General features: G+C 35.4%; 1 protein-coding gene across 1 annotated transcript in view; it reads right to left on the bottom strand.

The window, feature by feature from the left end:
- Positions 1-13,912: 13,912 nt before the first annotated feature.
- The window catches only part of LOC131032755 (uncharacterized), a 29,117-nt gene continuing 27,767 nt past the window's right edge, over positions 13,913-15,262 (bottom strand). Inside the window, exons 2-3 of the mRNA XM_057963804.2 lie at positions 14,995-15,071; positions 13,913-14,844 (exon numbers count right to left, since the gene is read on the bottom strand). Of these exons, the coding sequence (XP_057819787.2) occupies positions 14,215-14,844; positions 14,995-15,063 (699 nt within the window). The 5' untranslated portion in view covers positions 15,064-15,071 and the 3' untranslated portion in view covers positions 13,913-14,214. The remainder of the gene's footprint in view (positions 14,845-14,994; positions 15,072-15,262) is intronic.

Here is a 15,262-nt window from a genome sequence, read left to right on the forward strand (position 1 = left end):
AGATCCTGAATGAGATCTTTCAATCGGTGACAATTACTTGTCTTGTGCCCTCTTCCTTGATGGAATTCACAGTGTTCAGTATCTCTCCACCATGCCGGTTTGACTTGAGGCTCATAGTTTGATAGCTTAGGTAGAGTGACCAAATTTTGAGAGAGGAGTTGTCGCAACACTGTTTCAATGGGTTCCCCTAAGGGAGTGTATGTGCGTTTCTGTTTTTGCTAACGAGGTCTGGGTTCATCATGAGATGTGATGCGACCTTGATTAGAAGGAACATTTGTGTTGTTTTGAGGCAGAGGATTTTGTCCTGCAAACCGAACCACAGGTTGTGCATTTTGGATAGTCCGGGCATCCACAACCCCATCATTGATGATATTCTTGTTTTTATTCCAGAAGTTTGGTTTATCGCTATTGAAGCGTGGGCGAGGACCATCTTTTGGTTCATTAAAGATTTTGATGAGTCCTTTCTTGATGAGTGCCCGCTCACATTTTAAACCCTTGGTGATCATGTCATTAAAAGAGTCTGTGTCTTTGACATCCAAGTGAAATTCCATTTCTTCGTTTAAGTTGGAAATGAATATTTCCACTAGTTCGCGTTCAGATAACTGAAGAGAATGTCTGCTAGACATTTGGCGCCATCGTTGCAGGAATACTGAGAATAGTTCACCTGGTTTTTGTTTAGTGTTGCACAGATCAGCCATGGTGATGTCGCGTTCAATGTTATGAGAGTAATGAGATAGGAACTTCTGGATGAGTTCCTCAAATGTTCTAATGCCACCCGGTAGTCGGGAAAACCATGAAGTGGTTGTTCCTCCCAAGCTTTGGGGAAAAAGGCGCATTAGGTAGGTGTCTTCATATGCTACTTCAAGACAAGCGGAATGAAATTCTCTGACATGATCACGGGGATCCCCCTTTCCTCTATATTTTTCAAATTTGGGTGTTTTGAATCCTCGTGGAAATGGTGGCATGTAAAGATTCCTATCAAAAGGATAGGGACAAATGTCATTGAGTGAGAATTGGTTAGTCTTGACACCACTATGAAGCTGTTGGGCGAGATTCTCGACTTGTTGCCGCAACATCTCCATTTCATTTGGAAGAGGAGGTGGTGGGTTACCTTGAGGAATGTTATATCTGATGGGATCTCTACCTCTTTCCTCTTCATGGCGACTTTGTCTTTCTGATGCTTGTCTTAATTGGGCAAGATCAAAGTCAGAGGAGAGTTTTGCTCCTTCTTGAGCGAGTCTTAAGAAGTGAGCATCCGCATTGCTCCTGAGTATTTCGTCAAAAAGTCTGTTAAAAAGAGGGTTATGCTGAGCCCTTTCTATTGTTGCAGGAGTGGGAGTACTTGGGTTTTCGTCATCTGCATTTCCTCCAAGTGCTTCTTGAAATTCATTGAGATTTTCGTCTTCTTCTTCTTCCCTTTCTATTTCTCGTTGCCTGGACTGTGATCGGGTTTGGGCCATTTTGCTTATGAGCTTTTTGTTGAAGTTGTGTGAAAATGATGATGAGTTTTTGTTGAAATGAGAGATTGATGGTTGGTGAATTGTGTTGCACGTGGATCTCTAACACCTTTAAGGTGGATGTAACCGAAATTCCTTCTTTGAATTGCTTGTTTGTTTGATAAGTTTTGATGTGATAAGGTGTAGAGAAATCTGAGATGTGTTACAGATTTAACTAGTAATGAGAGGATTCACTCATGAACTAGTTTTAACCTGCGTAGATGTGTCTCTTAGGATGAGTTTATCCTAGATGTAGAAACAATCTAAAAAGTGATGTGATGTGTTTGATTTCAAGCAATATCTAAAAGAGAACTTGGGACAAGAACCTCTTAATGTTTTGAGAGCTGGGACGGATTGATGATGAAGTGATGATGTATGAGTGAGATGATCGATGAAAATGTTTTCAACTTCAATAAAAACTTTGTGTTACAAATGGGACAAACTCTATCTCTTCCCTTTCGGGTGTTGGTGGTATTTCTCGAGCTGTGTTGTATGTGATACAGACGTTTGGGAAAAAGTTGGGATTAATCTTTCCTCCTTGATTTTTGTGATAACTCAGAGCTCTATATTGCACAAAAGCTCTGCGGTTCAGTGATTCGGATTCAAATTCGTTTGTTTTGCCTTGAAGGTATAGACGCATGCGATGTAGAAAGACTCTATGGGAGACAAAGATTTGTCGATTGATATAGAAGAATTTCCTCCTTTTGATCAAAGCCTTTGAGCTTAATGGTCTTCTTTTCAAGTTGATATTCTGATGACACTTCTTCTTTCGCAAGATGTGAAGAATGGTCATAAAGTTTTTGACTCTTTGTTTGCACTTTGTTTTTGATGTTTTTGGTTGTTTTGATAGATGTTTGGTCGGATGAATACTTTGTTTTTGGGAAGTGTTTTCTGATTTTTCTTTGACAAGAAAACAAAGCAAGCACACAAACACAAGAATGTTGCCTAAAAGGCACAAAATGAGTATGGGTCTAGATCAACCCAATCCTTGGACTTGTATATGACCCTTCCTTTAGATGTATTTTAAGGTGTATTTCCAAAGCCTGAAGTCGACTCAATTTGCACTTGGTCTTGACTAAAGCGAACACAATTCAAACACTTTTTATCCCTAAGGTCAAATGGCCAGTTGTGATAAATTTAGCCCACATCTTGATATTTCTTCGACTTTGGTACTACATACCTTATAAATCCCGCCTTGGCAGGTAAGGATGTGATATACTAAGTCTTGCATGAGCATAACAAATAGATGATCCCTATGATGGGGGAGTCACCACTTTTATCAAGCCACAAGTGACTTTTCAAAAAGCTATGTTTCTACTCAAGGAAATAAGTATGGTGAGTATCTTGGGAGCAAAACCATCTATGCTCTTGCACTAAATTATATCGCAAATATCCTCAATCAATAGAACGGGTGGGCTACTACTTAAAGGTGTTTAGTCATGTTCGATGTTTTTGGACATAAGTTCATTCTGCAGTGACTCACTTAAGAGCCTTGTAACTGGTGGTGGGGCCCATTTGTCCTTTCGGCCAATTACACTGTAGGAACAGCTATACCCAAGGCTACAGCTTTCGCTCACACCTGATTTCTATAGCGGCTCGAAGGATTTACCGCTCAAGGTCGTTCCCAAGAGTGATGTGTCTCTTGGCAGGCCTCTCTTAGAAAGATAAAATTTTGAGTGTTACTAACACTTTTCTCTTGCACCTAGGACCACGAAAGCCAAGGGAGAGGATAGTGTGTGTTAGAAGTAGGACCACTCGACCAACTCTTTGCACAAGTGTGCCAAGCACGAAAAACACTTGTTCTTTTTAATCTATCATTGCAATGTGATCTAACTATTTGGAGATGTTGCTCCAACAATCATGGTGTTCTTTTTAATTTTCAAAGGCAATTGTTTGAGTAAACTAGAATTTGAAAATCTTGGTCAACTTAATGAAAAACACGTTTGCATGAAGTAAAATTGCTTTGAAAATGAGACAAGTTGATTGTGTATTTTATTTGCACCAAAAATGGAAGTGTGGATTGTGAGTTTTATCTTGATGCAAGAAATAAAATTTGTCTTGTTGATTTTAAGCACCAAAACGAAGTTTGTTTCCTAACTTGCAAAAAAATAAAGTTGTTTTTGTATAAGTTTGTGGTTCTTTTTACCTTGGAACAATGAAATTCTTTTTAAGAGCCCCAAACAAACGTGTGATTCTTTTTTAAAAGCCCAAATTTGAAATGTGAAGTTAATTTTAAACCAAAATAAAAAGTGAATTCATTTTTAAAACCAACTTCAAAAACAAGTTAGTAAAAAATATAAATCTACTTTTTAATCTAATTTAAATCTGCACAAAAGAGAAAAATAGTTAGTAAAATCCGCCTATTTGGTGGGCTTCTACAAGCCTAATTTTTTTTTTTTTGGTTACAAGGCGATTTGTACAACGTTTTGTTACAATAGCGCTAGTCTGCGTTTGAACAGAGGCACTATTTAACACAAACGCACTAAAAGAAAGGGAAAGACAGAGAAGGCAAAAGCACTGAAACAGGGTGAATAGCGCCAAAATAATGTCAAACGCACCAAAACAGTGTCAAAAGCACAACCTGTGTGACATTTTCAACATTCAAACATGTTATTGGTTAAAAAAAAAAAAAGTTGATCTTTTTGGTGTTTGATTTCACGTCGGGTTCACCAAATGATGCTCTGCAAAAAAGATTAGAAAATCTGTTTGATGACAACACACACAAGAGCACAAGAAACAAACGTTAGTGTTAGCAACAAAAGATTATCCTAAACAGGCATATCAAGAGAGATATTAAGCATGAAATAGAAAGCATATAAACATAGAATAAAATAGGTAATCAAGATGCTCATAGTTGCTCCTCCCTTGTTCCTTTCCTCTCCAAGTCCCAAATGAGTGTAGCTCTCAGCTTTTAGCACTAGCCATGGATGCCATATGGAGATTCAAGATGGTTGAATATGATAAGCAAATACTATGCAAGAGTAGATAGTGATGCTATGAAAAAGCTCTATGCTAATGCCAGTATAACAACAATACTCTAATGTTTCTCTTTTGCTTGAGGAGAAGGGTTCTATTTATAGAAGAAATGGGGAAATGAAGGGTTAAGATTGAATGGTTTAATCAAGGGCCAAGTTTGAAAGTTGGGGATCCATGTGCACAATTGGCACCAATAAAATGGTGACAAGTGTCAACATAGGATTGGGTTGAGAGAAGAGGTTGGAGGCATTAAAGGCCTGAGAAGACCTCATGGTTATCTAGAGGCTAAGGGTCAAGTCCAAATTAAGATTACCCACTGGATTAAGAGTTAATCCAAGGATAAACCTTTGTGCAAATGTTTAAGAGATAATCATGGTCAAAGCATTAATGGCCTGATGAGACCTTTGGGTTGGGTAGAGGTTGAGTCAAAACAAATGTTTTAACCATGTGGGAGGGTTTGAGGTAACCATTAATGGTTATTGGAGACTTTGGGGATTAAGTGGTTGAAGGTTGAAAGCCTTCAATGGTTATCAAAGACTTTGAGCCATTTAGTGGTTGAAGGTTGAAAGCCTTTAATGGTTATCAAAGACTTTGAGGGTTTGAGAAGTGACCTCCCTTTTGCTTAGGAATGTGACAAAGTTTAGAGAAGGGGTTAAGTTATTTAGAAGTGATTAGAAAATTCTAGAAGGGGTTTAGGCATGCAAGTGGATTTTGTAGGAAAATGCAAGTGGGAGAAATTTTGGTATTTTCAATTAAAATAAAATCATTTATTTCAATTAAATGGTGTAATTTGCATTTGGATAAATATTAATTTATTTAAATGAGAAAAATGAAGATAAAGCATTAAAATGCTTGAAGACTTTGAGGGAAACCATTAAAGGCTTGAAGACTTTAAGGAAAACCATTAAGTTTGAAGAAGACTTTAAGGGAAGCCATTAAAGGCTTAAGAAGACTATAGAAGGAAGCCATCAAGTTTGAAAATTTTAAAGCCATCAAGTTTTGAAGACTTTAAGGGAAACCATTAAAGGTTTCAAGTGGGTGAGGATAAATAGGATTTTAAATAAATAATTTATTTAAAATAGTTGTGCAACTTGCTTTTGTAGGAAAATACAAGTGGGTGGAGGATAAAGGTGATTTAAATAAATTATTTATTTAAAATAATTGTGCAACTTGCTTTTGTAGGAAAATGCAAGTGGGTAGAGGATAAAGGTGATTTAAATAAATGTTAATTTATTTAAATGTGAGAGGTGGGATTTTGGGGGATTTAAATAAATATTAATTTATTTAAATGTGAGAGAATATTTAATTAAATAAATATGATTTATTTATTTAATTAATGGTCTGAATTTGGTTAAGTGAATTAAATCAAATAAATTGAATAATTTATTTAATTAATAGGAGAAGAGGGTTAAGATGAATTAATTAAATATTAATTTAATTAATTATTAATTGATGGTTAAATAATCAAATAAATACTAAGTATTCATTTAATTAAGTAGACAGATTTATGTGACTACAGAATTATTTTTTGATCAAAATAAATACTCTAGTTGTTTGGCGTTGTCTACAAAGATGCTTGTTGCACGGATCTCTTTAACTACTTCATTGTTTAGAAAAGCTTCACCAAATCAAAAGTTATGGCATCTGAAAATTTGTATAAGAAATATAAAAAAATTGTTGAACACAAAAAAAAATGTGAAAGGGAGTTACATCTATTGACCAACTTATGATGCACGTGTTATAATACATCATAAAACATCTTTTTATCGGAAGATAATCTAGACACCACTTTTTGGGTGGTTCTAGCTCTACAATCTTTAATTATTATTTGATGGTTTTAGGTTTTGTATCTCTTAGATATTGTGTGCTTGAAATGGAGATTGAGTCCAAAGTTTTATAGATATTGTTAGAGTTTTATAGATATTGTTAGAGTTTTATAAATAAAGTTCAATATTTTATTTTTGATGGTTATCAATTTTTGCATTTGTGTTTCTACATAACTTTTCCAATTGATGCAACTTATTTATAATATTTCATCTATGTTATATTACATTAGAAATTTATGATCTGCTTTGGCTATCTTAAATGGATGGATATGCCTAAAGTTTTATTGAGTGTCCATGTACAAATTTGGACCCAATGGTGGTTGATTGGAGACTATTTAGTTTGAGCAAATATATTGTGTATATCCTTTGGCTCGCTCAATTGAGTTCAGATCTATATGTTTGATTGCATTCAAATATTAAGATATTAATATATTTAAATCTGAAATTGTGTTTATTGTTTGTGATACATACTTTGCTCACATTAGGTGGATATCATATGGTATTATATTCTAATATTTTCAATGTTAAATTGTATCTATAATAGGTATGTTTTATTTATTTTTGAATTATTGTACACTTCAATTTTTTGAAAAAACATCTATTTTAGAGTCATTACAGTAGCAAAAAATCCCTAATTTCTTGTGTGATACAAAAAGAGGGATGATATGAATATGACGACCATAAGAGTATGTTTAAATTTCAAAATTGTTTATTTTGAAAATAAATTTTTACAGTTCTAGAAGATATCATCAATGATGGATTTGGTAGTTGTGGTGTTTGATTTTTTACAATAGAGTAAAAAGTCAATTTCAAACTATGATTGTTTTATTTTGTGAAATGTAGTCTCCCTTTTGTTTTCAAATTATGCATCATTAGGCAATATGACATGGAATTTTGCATCATTTTTTGTGCCTTGATTCTTTGGGCTAAGGTTGATTTTTTATGTGTTTTCCAAACTTTAGATATAGGGATCTCAAACTTTGACCTTGTTCTCCATTCCTTAATTTGGTTGGTGTAAGATGCAATGAACTTTGACCTTATTTTCTATGCCTTGACTTGATAGGTAAAATTTGATTTTTGGACCTAAGATTTAATACTAAGGTCGCAAAAAAAAAAGTGGAACCATGTTTTGCTTGAAGAATTGGGGATGTCCTAATATGAAGTATTTGTATGGGTAATATACTAAGCTTAAAAAGTATTGGGAATTCAAACATCTAATATGAATTAAACTAAAGACCTTGAAACATTGCTTACATCAAAGGTCATAAGGGAATTGCATTAGATGTGTTCTAGACATCCTTGTGTCAAAGACCCTAAGGAAATTGCACAAGAGGGTACTATAATCATCACTTACATCAAAATCCCAAAGAGAATTGTGCAAGAGTAGTAGTATGATATGCTTGCACCAAAAGCCCTAAGGGAATCATGGGAGATATTGATGACACTCTATGTGGAAGACTTCATAGTGCCTTTCCTATTTTTATTGGGTCATTGGCATCAACTACATCTTTGAAATTTCTTCCTTGAGTGGGATGTGCATGCTTATTGCTTGATCTTGGTGTTTTTTACCACATCTTGTGTGTTATTAGTTGGAGGCTATAACCCTTGTTTTGGAATGTGTATTTTCTTGGTATGTGTGATGCCATGACTCATATATACCTTTTACTTGTATATAATGCCTCCCCAATCAATCATCTCTTAGTTCAAAAGGGAGAGCTTGAAAGGTTCCACATGGATGAGTAGTGTTGTTCCATTGTTGGCACTAGCAAAATTCTTGGATTTGCTTTGAAAGAATATCGTGTTAATTATTGTTGGTGGCATGGTAGGCATCTGTATACTATTTATTATGAAATGTGTTGTAGACTTTTGTCATTCATTGACTTATCTTGTGTTAGACTCATAATTGAACTTGTAATCTAGGGTAAATCATTCACTCTTGGATACAATTTGCATTTGTATTCATTCAAGTTATTGTTTATGTTATGTTGGATACTATTACAAATATCTTAAGTACATATATCTAAAAACATGCCAAGAAATATCAATTTGGAACTATTCTATTTATTTACAACTTATTTTATTTTACATTGACTATATATGTGGAAATATTATGTTTATTATTAGATATTAATATTTTGATGTGTAAATACCTATCAAATTTAAGATAAAAGGAAAGAGTTTTTGTTAACATTCTCATGCCATTACACTTCACTCCTACTATTCTAGAATGCCTCTCAACATTAATTACATTGAAATGGGATCTTGTGTCATGCTCATCTTGATATGTTGTGTGGGCATTGTTTATTTTTCACGCTTCCGTGATGTTGTTATCCATTTGTGCATCGAAATGTTTATAATAAGAGACATGACTTATGTTTTAGGGAACCATGCCCATTGTCGGGGTTCTTGTTCAACCAATACAAAGCCCATAGGTGTTCAAACATTTAATCCAAGTCATTTTCACTCAACACCAAAATTAAGGAAGATATACCTTGTTGATGACAAAATCATAGCTTGCTAGTTTTTAAACTTGTTAATTTTCTACAATTTGAAAATGTAAACTAGTCCACAATTCAATTTACAAGTACATAGTCCAGAGTATGGGCATTTTTCATGGTGCATAATGTAATTCAAATTCTAAAGTTTAATATGCATAATAGTTTTTGGTCTCCAAAGTCTAAGGTGAATTTATGGCAAACTTGGACTTGACCTTGAGAACTCTTGTTGTTGCATGATATAAATTGAACCCTACAGTTTGAAATGCACAATGCAAATCAGACTTTGAGGCCTAAAGAGCTAAACTGACCAAGCTTGAGGCCAATAAGAGGATTTATAGGATTTGTTAAGTATAAGATTGACTTTGAGGTCAAAATTGTCAAATTGTCTATTTAACTTTGAAGTCCAGTGTATAGTTCCTAGAGTTTGGTGCTCATCACGGGGACTTGCTCTTGTGGTTCATTATTTGAGGCCTGAGGCCCAAATTGTTGATGTGTTAAGGCTCGATGTTGTGGAGTTTTCCAATTTGCATTTTGCAACTTAGACTCTAAAGTTTGAGGTGTTGCATAATGCAACATACTCCCCATACCCCAAAGTCCAAGCCATGTTAGTTAGGGTCAACAATGTAAACTTCTTGTAATTTAGACCATGAAGTCCAAATCAATATAGGATTGCCCTATTGGTCTATTTTTTAAGATGCCAAGAGAGTGGCTTGGTAGGCAAGTTGTTAGGATTTGTAAGTTGGCTTGAGAACCTAACTCTCCTCCATATCTTGATGTTTGAGCCTATTACATGGTTTTTTCCTTGTTGGCTTAAGAACCTAGACCAAGAGTTGCATTATGAAGAGTAAACCAACAAGATGCATTGATCTTGACCCAGCCCCCTAGGGTTCCATATGTTTCTTCATTGTTGATGATTTTTTCATAGGCCTTCTACTAGCAACTATTTATATCCTACACTCACTATACATTTATGTAATCCATTATGCCCCCATGCTAATCTATCATACTCATTTGAGACTTTGTGGGTCTTCATTGTCATATAAATCCTATTTAAGAGATTTTTTATGAAATAAACTCCACCTCTCAGCCAAGTAGAAGGGTTTGTCCAAAGAGACTCCCACATTGGAGGCACCTTTTATCTAATTGATGTTGACAGATATCATATAAAGAGGCATCTTGAAAGCTTTTTTTCTTTTATCAATTCGTAGACATCTTTGGTTTTGGAAAAAGCAGAATATCTCAATTAAATGCTACCTGGCTTTTTTTTTTTGCATTAATTACAAATTTCCTTTGAAAATTGTCAATCTGCTTTAAAATCGATTGCAGGATAGTTAGAACTGAAAACAGGTAAATATGGAGAACTTGCTAGACTGATTTGACAAGCATAATTCTCCCAGATAAAGTCAAACATCCCTTTGTCCATGAGATCTTCCCATTGTTCTCTTCTTAAAGGTTTGACTGACAAGGGGGATACCCAGGCATTTTAGTGAAAAATATATGCTGTTAAAGATAAAATTTCAGATATTCCTCTTTGCATACGATTGTTAGTATGAAAGAATACAATCATGGATTTATCATTGTAACTGGCCTGAAGCTGGCAAATAAGTAAACAAACATTGCTTAAGGTTGAAGGCTTGTGTAAGTATAGATTCTTTCGTCATCAGAGTTTCATCTACAAAACATAGATCGGTGATAAATTGCATCCTCTCACAACTTTTCACTCCTTTGAGAATTCCACTCATTTGTTCTCCAGTTTAGTATCTACCCTGACATAAACCTTACTGAGAATTGAACTGCATTAAGCCGATCCATTTATGAGGAACCACTGCCCACATCATTGCTGAGAGAAAAGACCAGTAATGCAATCTTTGCCTTTTGAATCTTGACACATTAAGCTTAGTAATCATTAAGATTTACTTATATTTCTGCTTTAAGCGATAATGAAAACCCAATTCATTATAACTGCCCCTACAAATCCACCTTGCTCTCAAGAGATGAGTTTGAGGAGGAGTTCCATGCATGAAGCTATTAATTTGCTATAATTTTATTAACCGTGTTACATAGAGAAATTCACCAAATGTCGTCATAGACTAAAGCCTCTCTTTTTTGGAATTAAGAAAGCCATTGAATTATTTAATGCCAAACATCTAATTGGAATGTCAGGATTCTTCATCACATTCCTTAAAATAAACCACTCTAAATCTGCTGGGGCAACGAATCTTACGTTTTGGCATCAAAAGAACAACTAACTCTAATTCCTCCTTAGTGGTTGGAAGATCCTGATAACTCTATATATTTGGTATTCAAGATAGAATTTCATGCTGCTCTTGGAAGTTATTGGGGGTAACAGTTTAGAAAAAGACTACTGTTGCCCTTTGCATGTACACTCAGTTCTTACCTCAATACTTAAATACTTTTAATAAGATTTGATCGCCTTCATACTGAAGCAGTTGTGTTTAATAAGATTCGATTGCCTTCATACTGAAGCAGTTGTGTGAAAGAAGGAGGTGTTAAGGTGCTCCTCTTTAAGCTGTCAATCCCTTCATGGCTGCTTCCACATAAGTTCTCTATATTTCATTTCTTCAATTTGTTAAAGGTCGGTAGCTAAAGGTGGAAGATATAGGTTGAGTGATTGTCTGCTCTATCTCTTGCAGCTACATCTCTAATTCTTTCTTTTTGGTACTAGGATTAACAAAGTGAATTGTTTCCAAACCTTCAACTGTTGTTTCAACTTCAAGTATTTCAGGCCTCAGCACGCAAATAAGCATAGCTGTACCATTCCTCCAGTCCATCTCTTTTCAACAAGTTTCCTGAAGGAGTGATCTCTTATCCACATTAACTCAAATAAGAAGAACCATTTAAAGGCTTCTGCATCGTAAGAGATTCAAATGTTACTGGCCAATGATCTGAACCAGCCCCAGTAAGAAGAGAAGAAAAGAGGATACTCCCTTGAATAATTCAATTATCACTGGGGATGAATCTGTCTAACGTTCTGCTATAAAAAAAAATCCCAATTCTCCTATTAATCAATGTATAACATCCATTTATATAGGGGACATCTCCAAATATTTATCATTTAAGAAGTTAAAACTGATGAAATAAATGTCTGGGTTGATCTAAGTTCTTTATCAGTCAAAGACAGAATGGCAATTCATTGCCATTTAATATTCTGAATTTCATTTCTAAGGGATGTCAAGGCTTCTATTGTGCCATTACTCTCCAATTTCATTCGCTGCACAAACTCCTGTGAAAAAAGAAAAGGAACCCTTCAATTTACCAAAACATTCTATCCAGAAAGGAACCCTTTACTTTACCAAAACATTCTATCCATAAAGGACCCAAAGTGCCCCTATTATATCGATCACGCAGAATGATTTAAGACTTCATTACATTAGAACCACCCCAACCAGATTAGCTACTTCACAGCCCTTCCAGAGTCTATTGGCCATTTCCTCTATTTTCAATTTTGTTTCTTGAAGAATTTACTATATCTGAGTCATTGCTATGAATTTTCCTTTGATAGCATTTTGTTAGGGCTCACTGCCTAATGATAAATCCCTTGCATTCCGTGTGACAATCTTCATGATGAAACATGAGTTATAAAGTTCACATTCTCACCCTGCACTGTTGTTACCTTCATTGATTGTGCATGTTGCTCTTTCTCCAACAACTTCTCCAGCTTCTGTAATGTCTGTTTTTCTCTTTTTACCACTGGTTTATTTATACCCAAGGGGGAATTTCTGCTTTGTAGTTTCCTGTTTACCAACGTCAATTTCTGCTTTTGAATTTCCTTAATTGAGCTTGGTATCAACATTTTGTCATTTTGTGGGTTCTTGCTATCCAGTAAGCTCTGGCTTCAGGCCTTTTCATAGCATTGAATAGTAACTGATATTATAGGTGTGCTGTGCAGCATCAATAAGAATTAACTGTGCTGGAGGAGGGGATTTCAATTTCAACAGTAAAAATTGCTTTAAAATGTTCTACTTGCTAGCCTATAGAACAGTAGGGGGTGAATGAGTGGATGGGACCTATCTACAGTAGCGAAAACATTTCCATATAACTTGAGTACAAACAAAATACAGTAGGCATTGAACCTATGAACCTATACCAATCTATAATAGACAGCTGAACCGGGTATGTCAACTTATGCACTCAGTTCTCGATAGAGCCCTCCCTGCATGCTTATTCTAGCGTATTCTAGCCCCCTACCCCCAGCCAAATTGTAGGGGAAGGGCTAGCCCCCTACAATAATCTACCTCCCCCCTACCCCCAGCCGAATTGTAGAGGAAGGGCTAGCAGGCGTACATTAATTACCCCCCCTACAATTCTATGGCTAGCAAGCTGATTAATAAAGAGGGTTATTCTGCCATAGAATAGTAGGGGCCCCCATGCATGAGTGAACACTGCCGTTATTCTGATGAAGCTCGACTAAGGTGATAATTGTTCATTAATCTGCAGGGTGAAAATTATGCCACCTCCCCCTACTATTTTGAGAGGTAGCCCCCTACTATTCTAAAGGGCTATCAGGCTTATTAATCTACTGCTCGCCCTAGGGGTGGATGTTCTACTTCCATCCTCTGAACTCTGAAGGCTGAAATTTAGCCATATTCTTATAAAATATAATCCTTAACTGATTGACAACTCTTCTTCTGGATTTGTGAGTTATGTGAAGGCTCTTTCATTCTATCCCTTCCAATATTTTGAAAGTGTCAAGTTATTTAACTTGTTTTGGATTGCTGCTTGTGTATTTTAAGTTTAACCAATTATTAACTTTCAGTTTAAATACACTCTTGATTATTATAATAAGGGCAATTTGAGACCTTGGCTGTGTCACCTGTGTGAGATTTGAAAACATGCATCTGCCTCCATTCACACACATTAGGGCTCTGAGCCCATCAATTCTTGAACCCAAGCCTTTTGCAGGCAAAATCTGATTAGTGCGAGCAAATATTTTTAGAAGAAACTAATAACTAAGAAACCTAATTGGTTGAGTGACAAGTTATTTGATATTAGAAATACTCTTTCTTGAAAAACATATTTGAGATTAAATCCACACCATAACTTAAGCACTTGTAGAGAATAGAAGTAAGCATCTACAGCTTGCCAAAACATTACCTAAAACAAATTCCCCCTTGCTGCCATATTCCTGCTTCAAAATTCAGCAAGAAATATTGCAGCTTTATAGAGATAGGAGTAATTCATGTTGAACCTGCCATGATATCAGAATTTGTGAAGATTAATAAACCTATACATTGCAACAAGCATACAATCAAATGAACACCTGGAGGCATCACTGAAACAAATATAAAAATTCATAATCTAGGTTGCTGCCTTGCTATTGATGCTTTCCAATATGACTTTCTAATAGGAGTTGAAACAGACACTCTCTACAAAAGCTTCCATATGAAACCATGCAAACTAGAATCTAACCCAGCAGCGTGTACACTGAGCCATACAGTCCCCTTTACAGTCAACATTGTAACCTAACACCTTAGGATTGCGAAGGAGAAGGTTCCGAAGTGTGTTTCCTTTAATGCCCCAATCCCTCTCTAGAATAGCAATATTATTCTTTAGGTCATCCTCAAGACTGCATCCAAGTACTTCTGGGAATTTTTTTAACAGTTTGTGGAGATCATCATCCGAGAGGCCTAGGTTTCTTAAATAGCTCAAGGATGCTGATACTAGAATTTTTTTAGGCAGAGTTTTTCTTTTCTCTTCCCCCCAGTAAGGAGAATGTACCCAACCAAAAGCCTTCCCTAGAATTGCATCCACTTCTTCAATGCTAAAATTCAGAGCTGATAATGGTTCTTGGGATTCCTCCCATTCCTTCTTCTCCTCTTCTTTAAAAGCTTGCTGAAGTGTACTCAACTTATTTTGTGCACTGCCAAGACTGCATTGGACTGATATTTTCTTATTTTCTAATAAATGTTTTGACAAAAAATAATTGCCATGCCTTATTGCTTTTTTCTGCATATTGTTACAAGATACCCTGCATTTTCCATGAGCTGTGTACAAATCTGATGATACGAAAAAAATTCCCGAATCTACCTGAAACAATGGTCCAGTTAAAAAAGTGCCTTGTATCTAGAAATTAACAAGTTAATTTGCACAGGAATGAAACATAGAATTCTAGAAAGGTTTGAACATAGATGCACATAATCAAAGTTTGGCAACTCATAAAATATTGCATTACAATACCAAATTATTGTGAGAATGCGATAAATGCTTGTATTTGCACCAGGACCAAGGTGATATGATTGTTTGCATCCCTGCTTCTGCATTTTGGGGAGCCAAGTGGAAATATTTAGCTTCGAATATCAAGACAAAGGAGTATGAGGTATCAAATGTTTTGTTTCCAAATTCCAGATTGCCAATGAGAAAAATTAAACCAAAAAATCACTAAGAGAGAACTTAAGACAGTAAAAGTGAAAATAATAACCCTGTTAATAAATACACAAAATTTGAG

The sequence above is a fragment of the Cryptomeria japonica genome, chromosome 5 (assembly GCF_030272615.1).
Source record: "Cryptomeria japonica chromosome 5, Sugi_1.0, whole genome shotgun sequence".
Taxonomy (NCBI): Eukaryota; Viridiplantae; Streptophyta; class Pinopsida; order Cupressales; family Cupressaceae; genus Cryptomeria; species Cryptomeria japonica.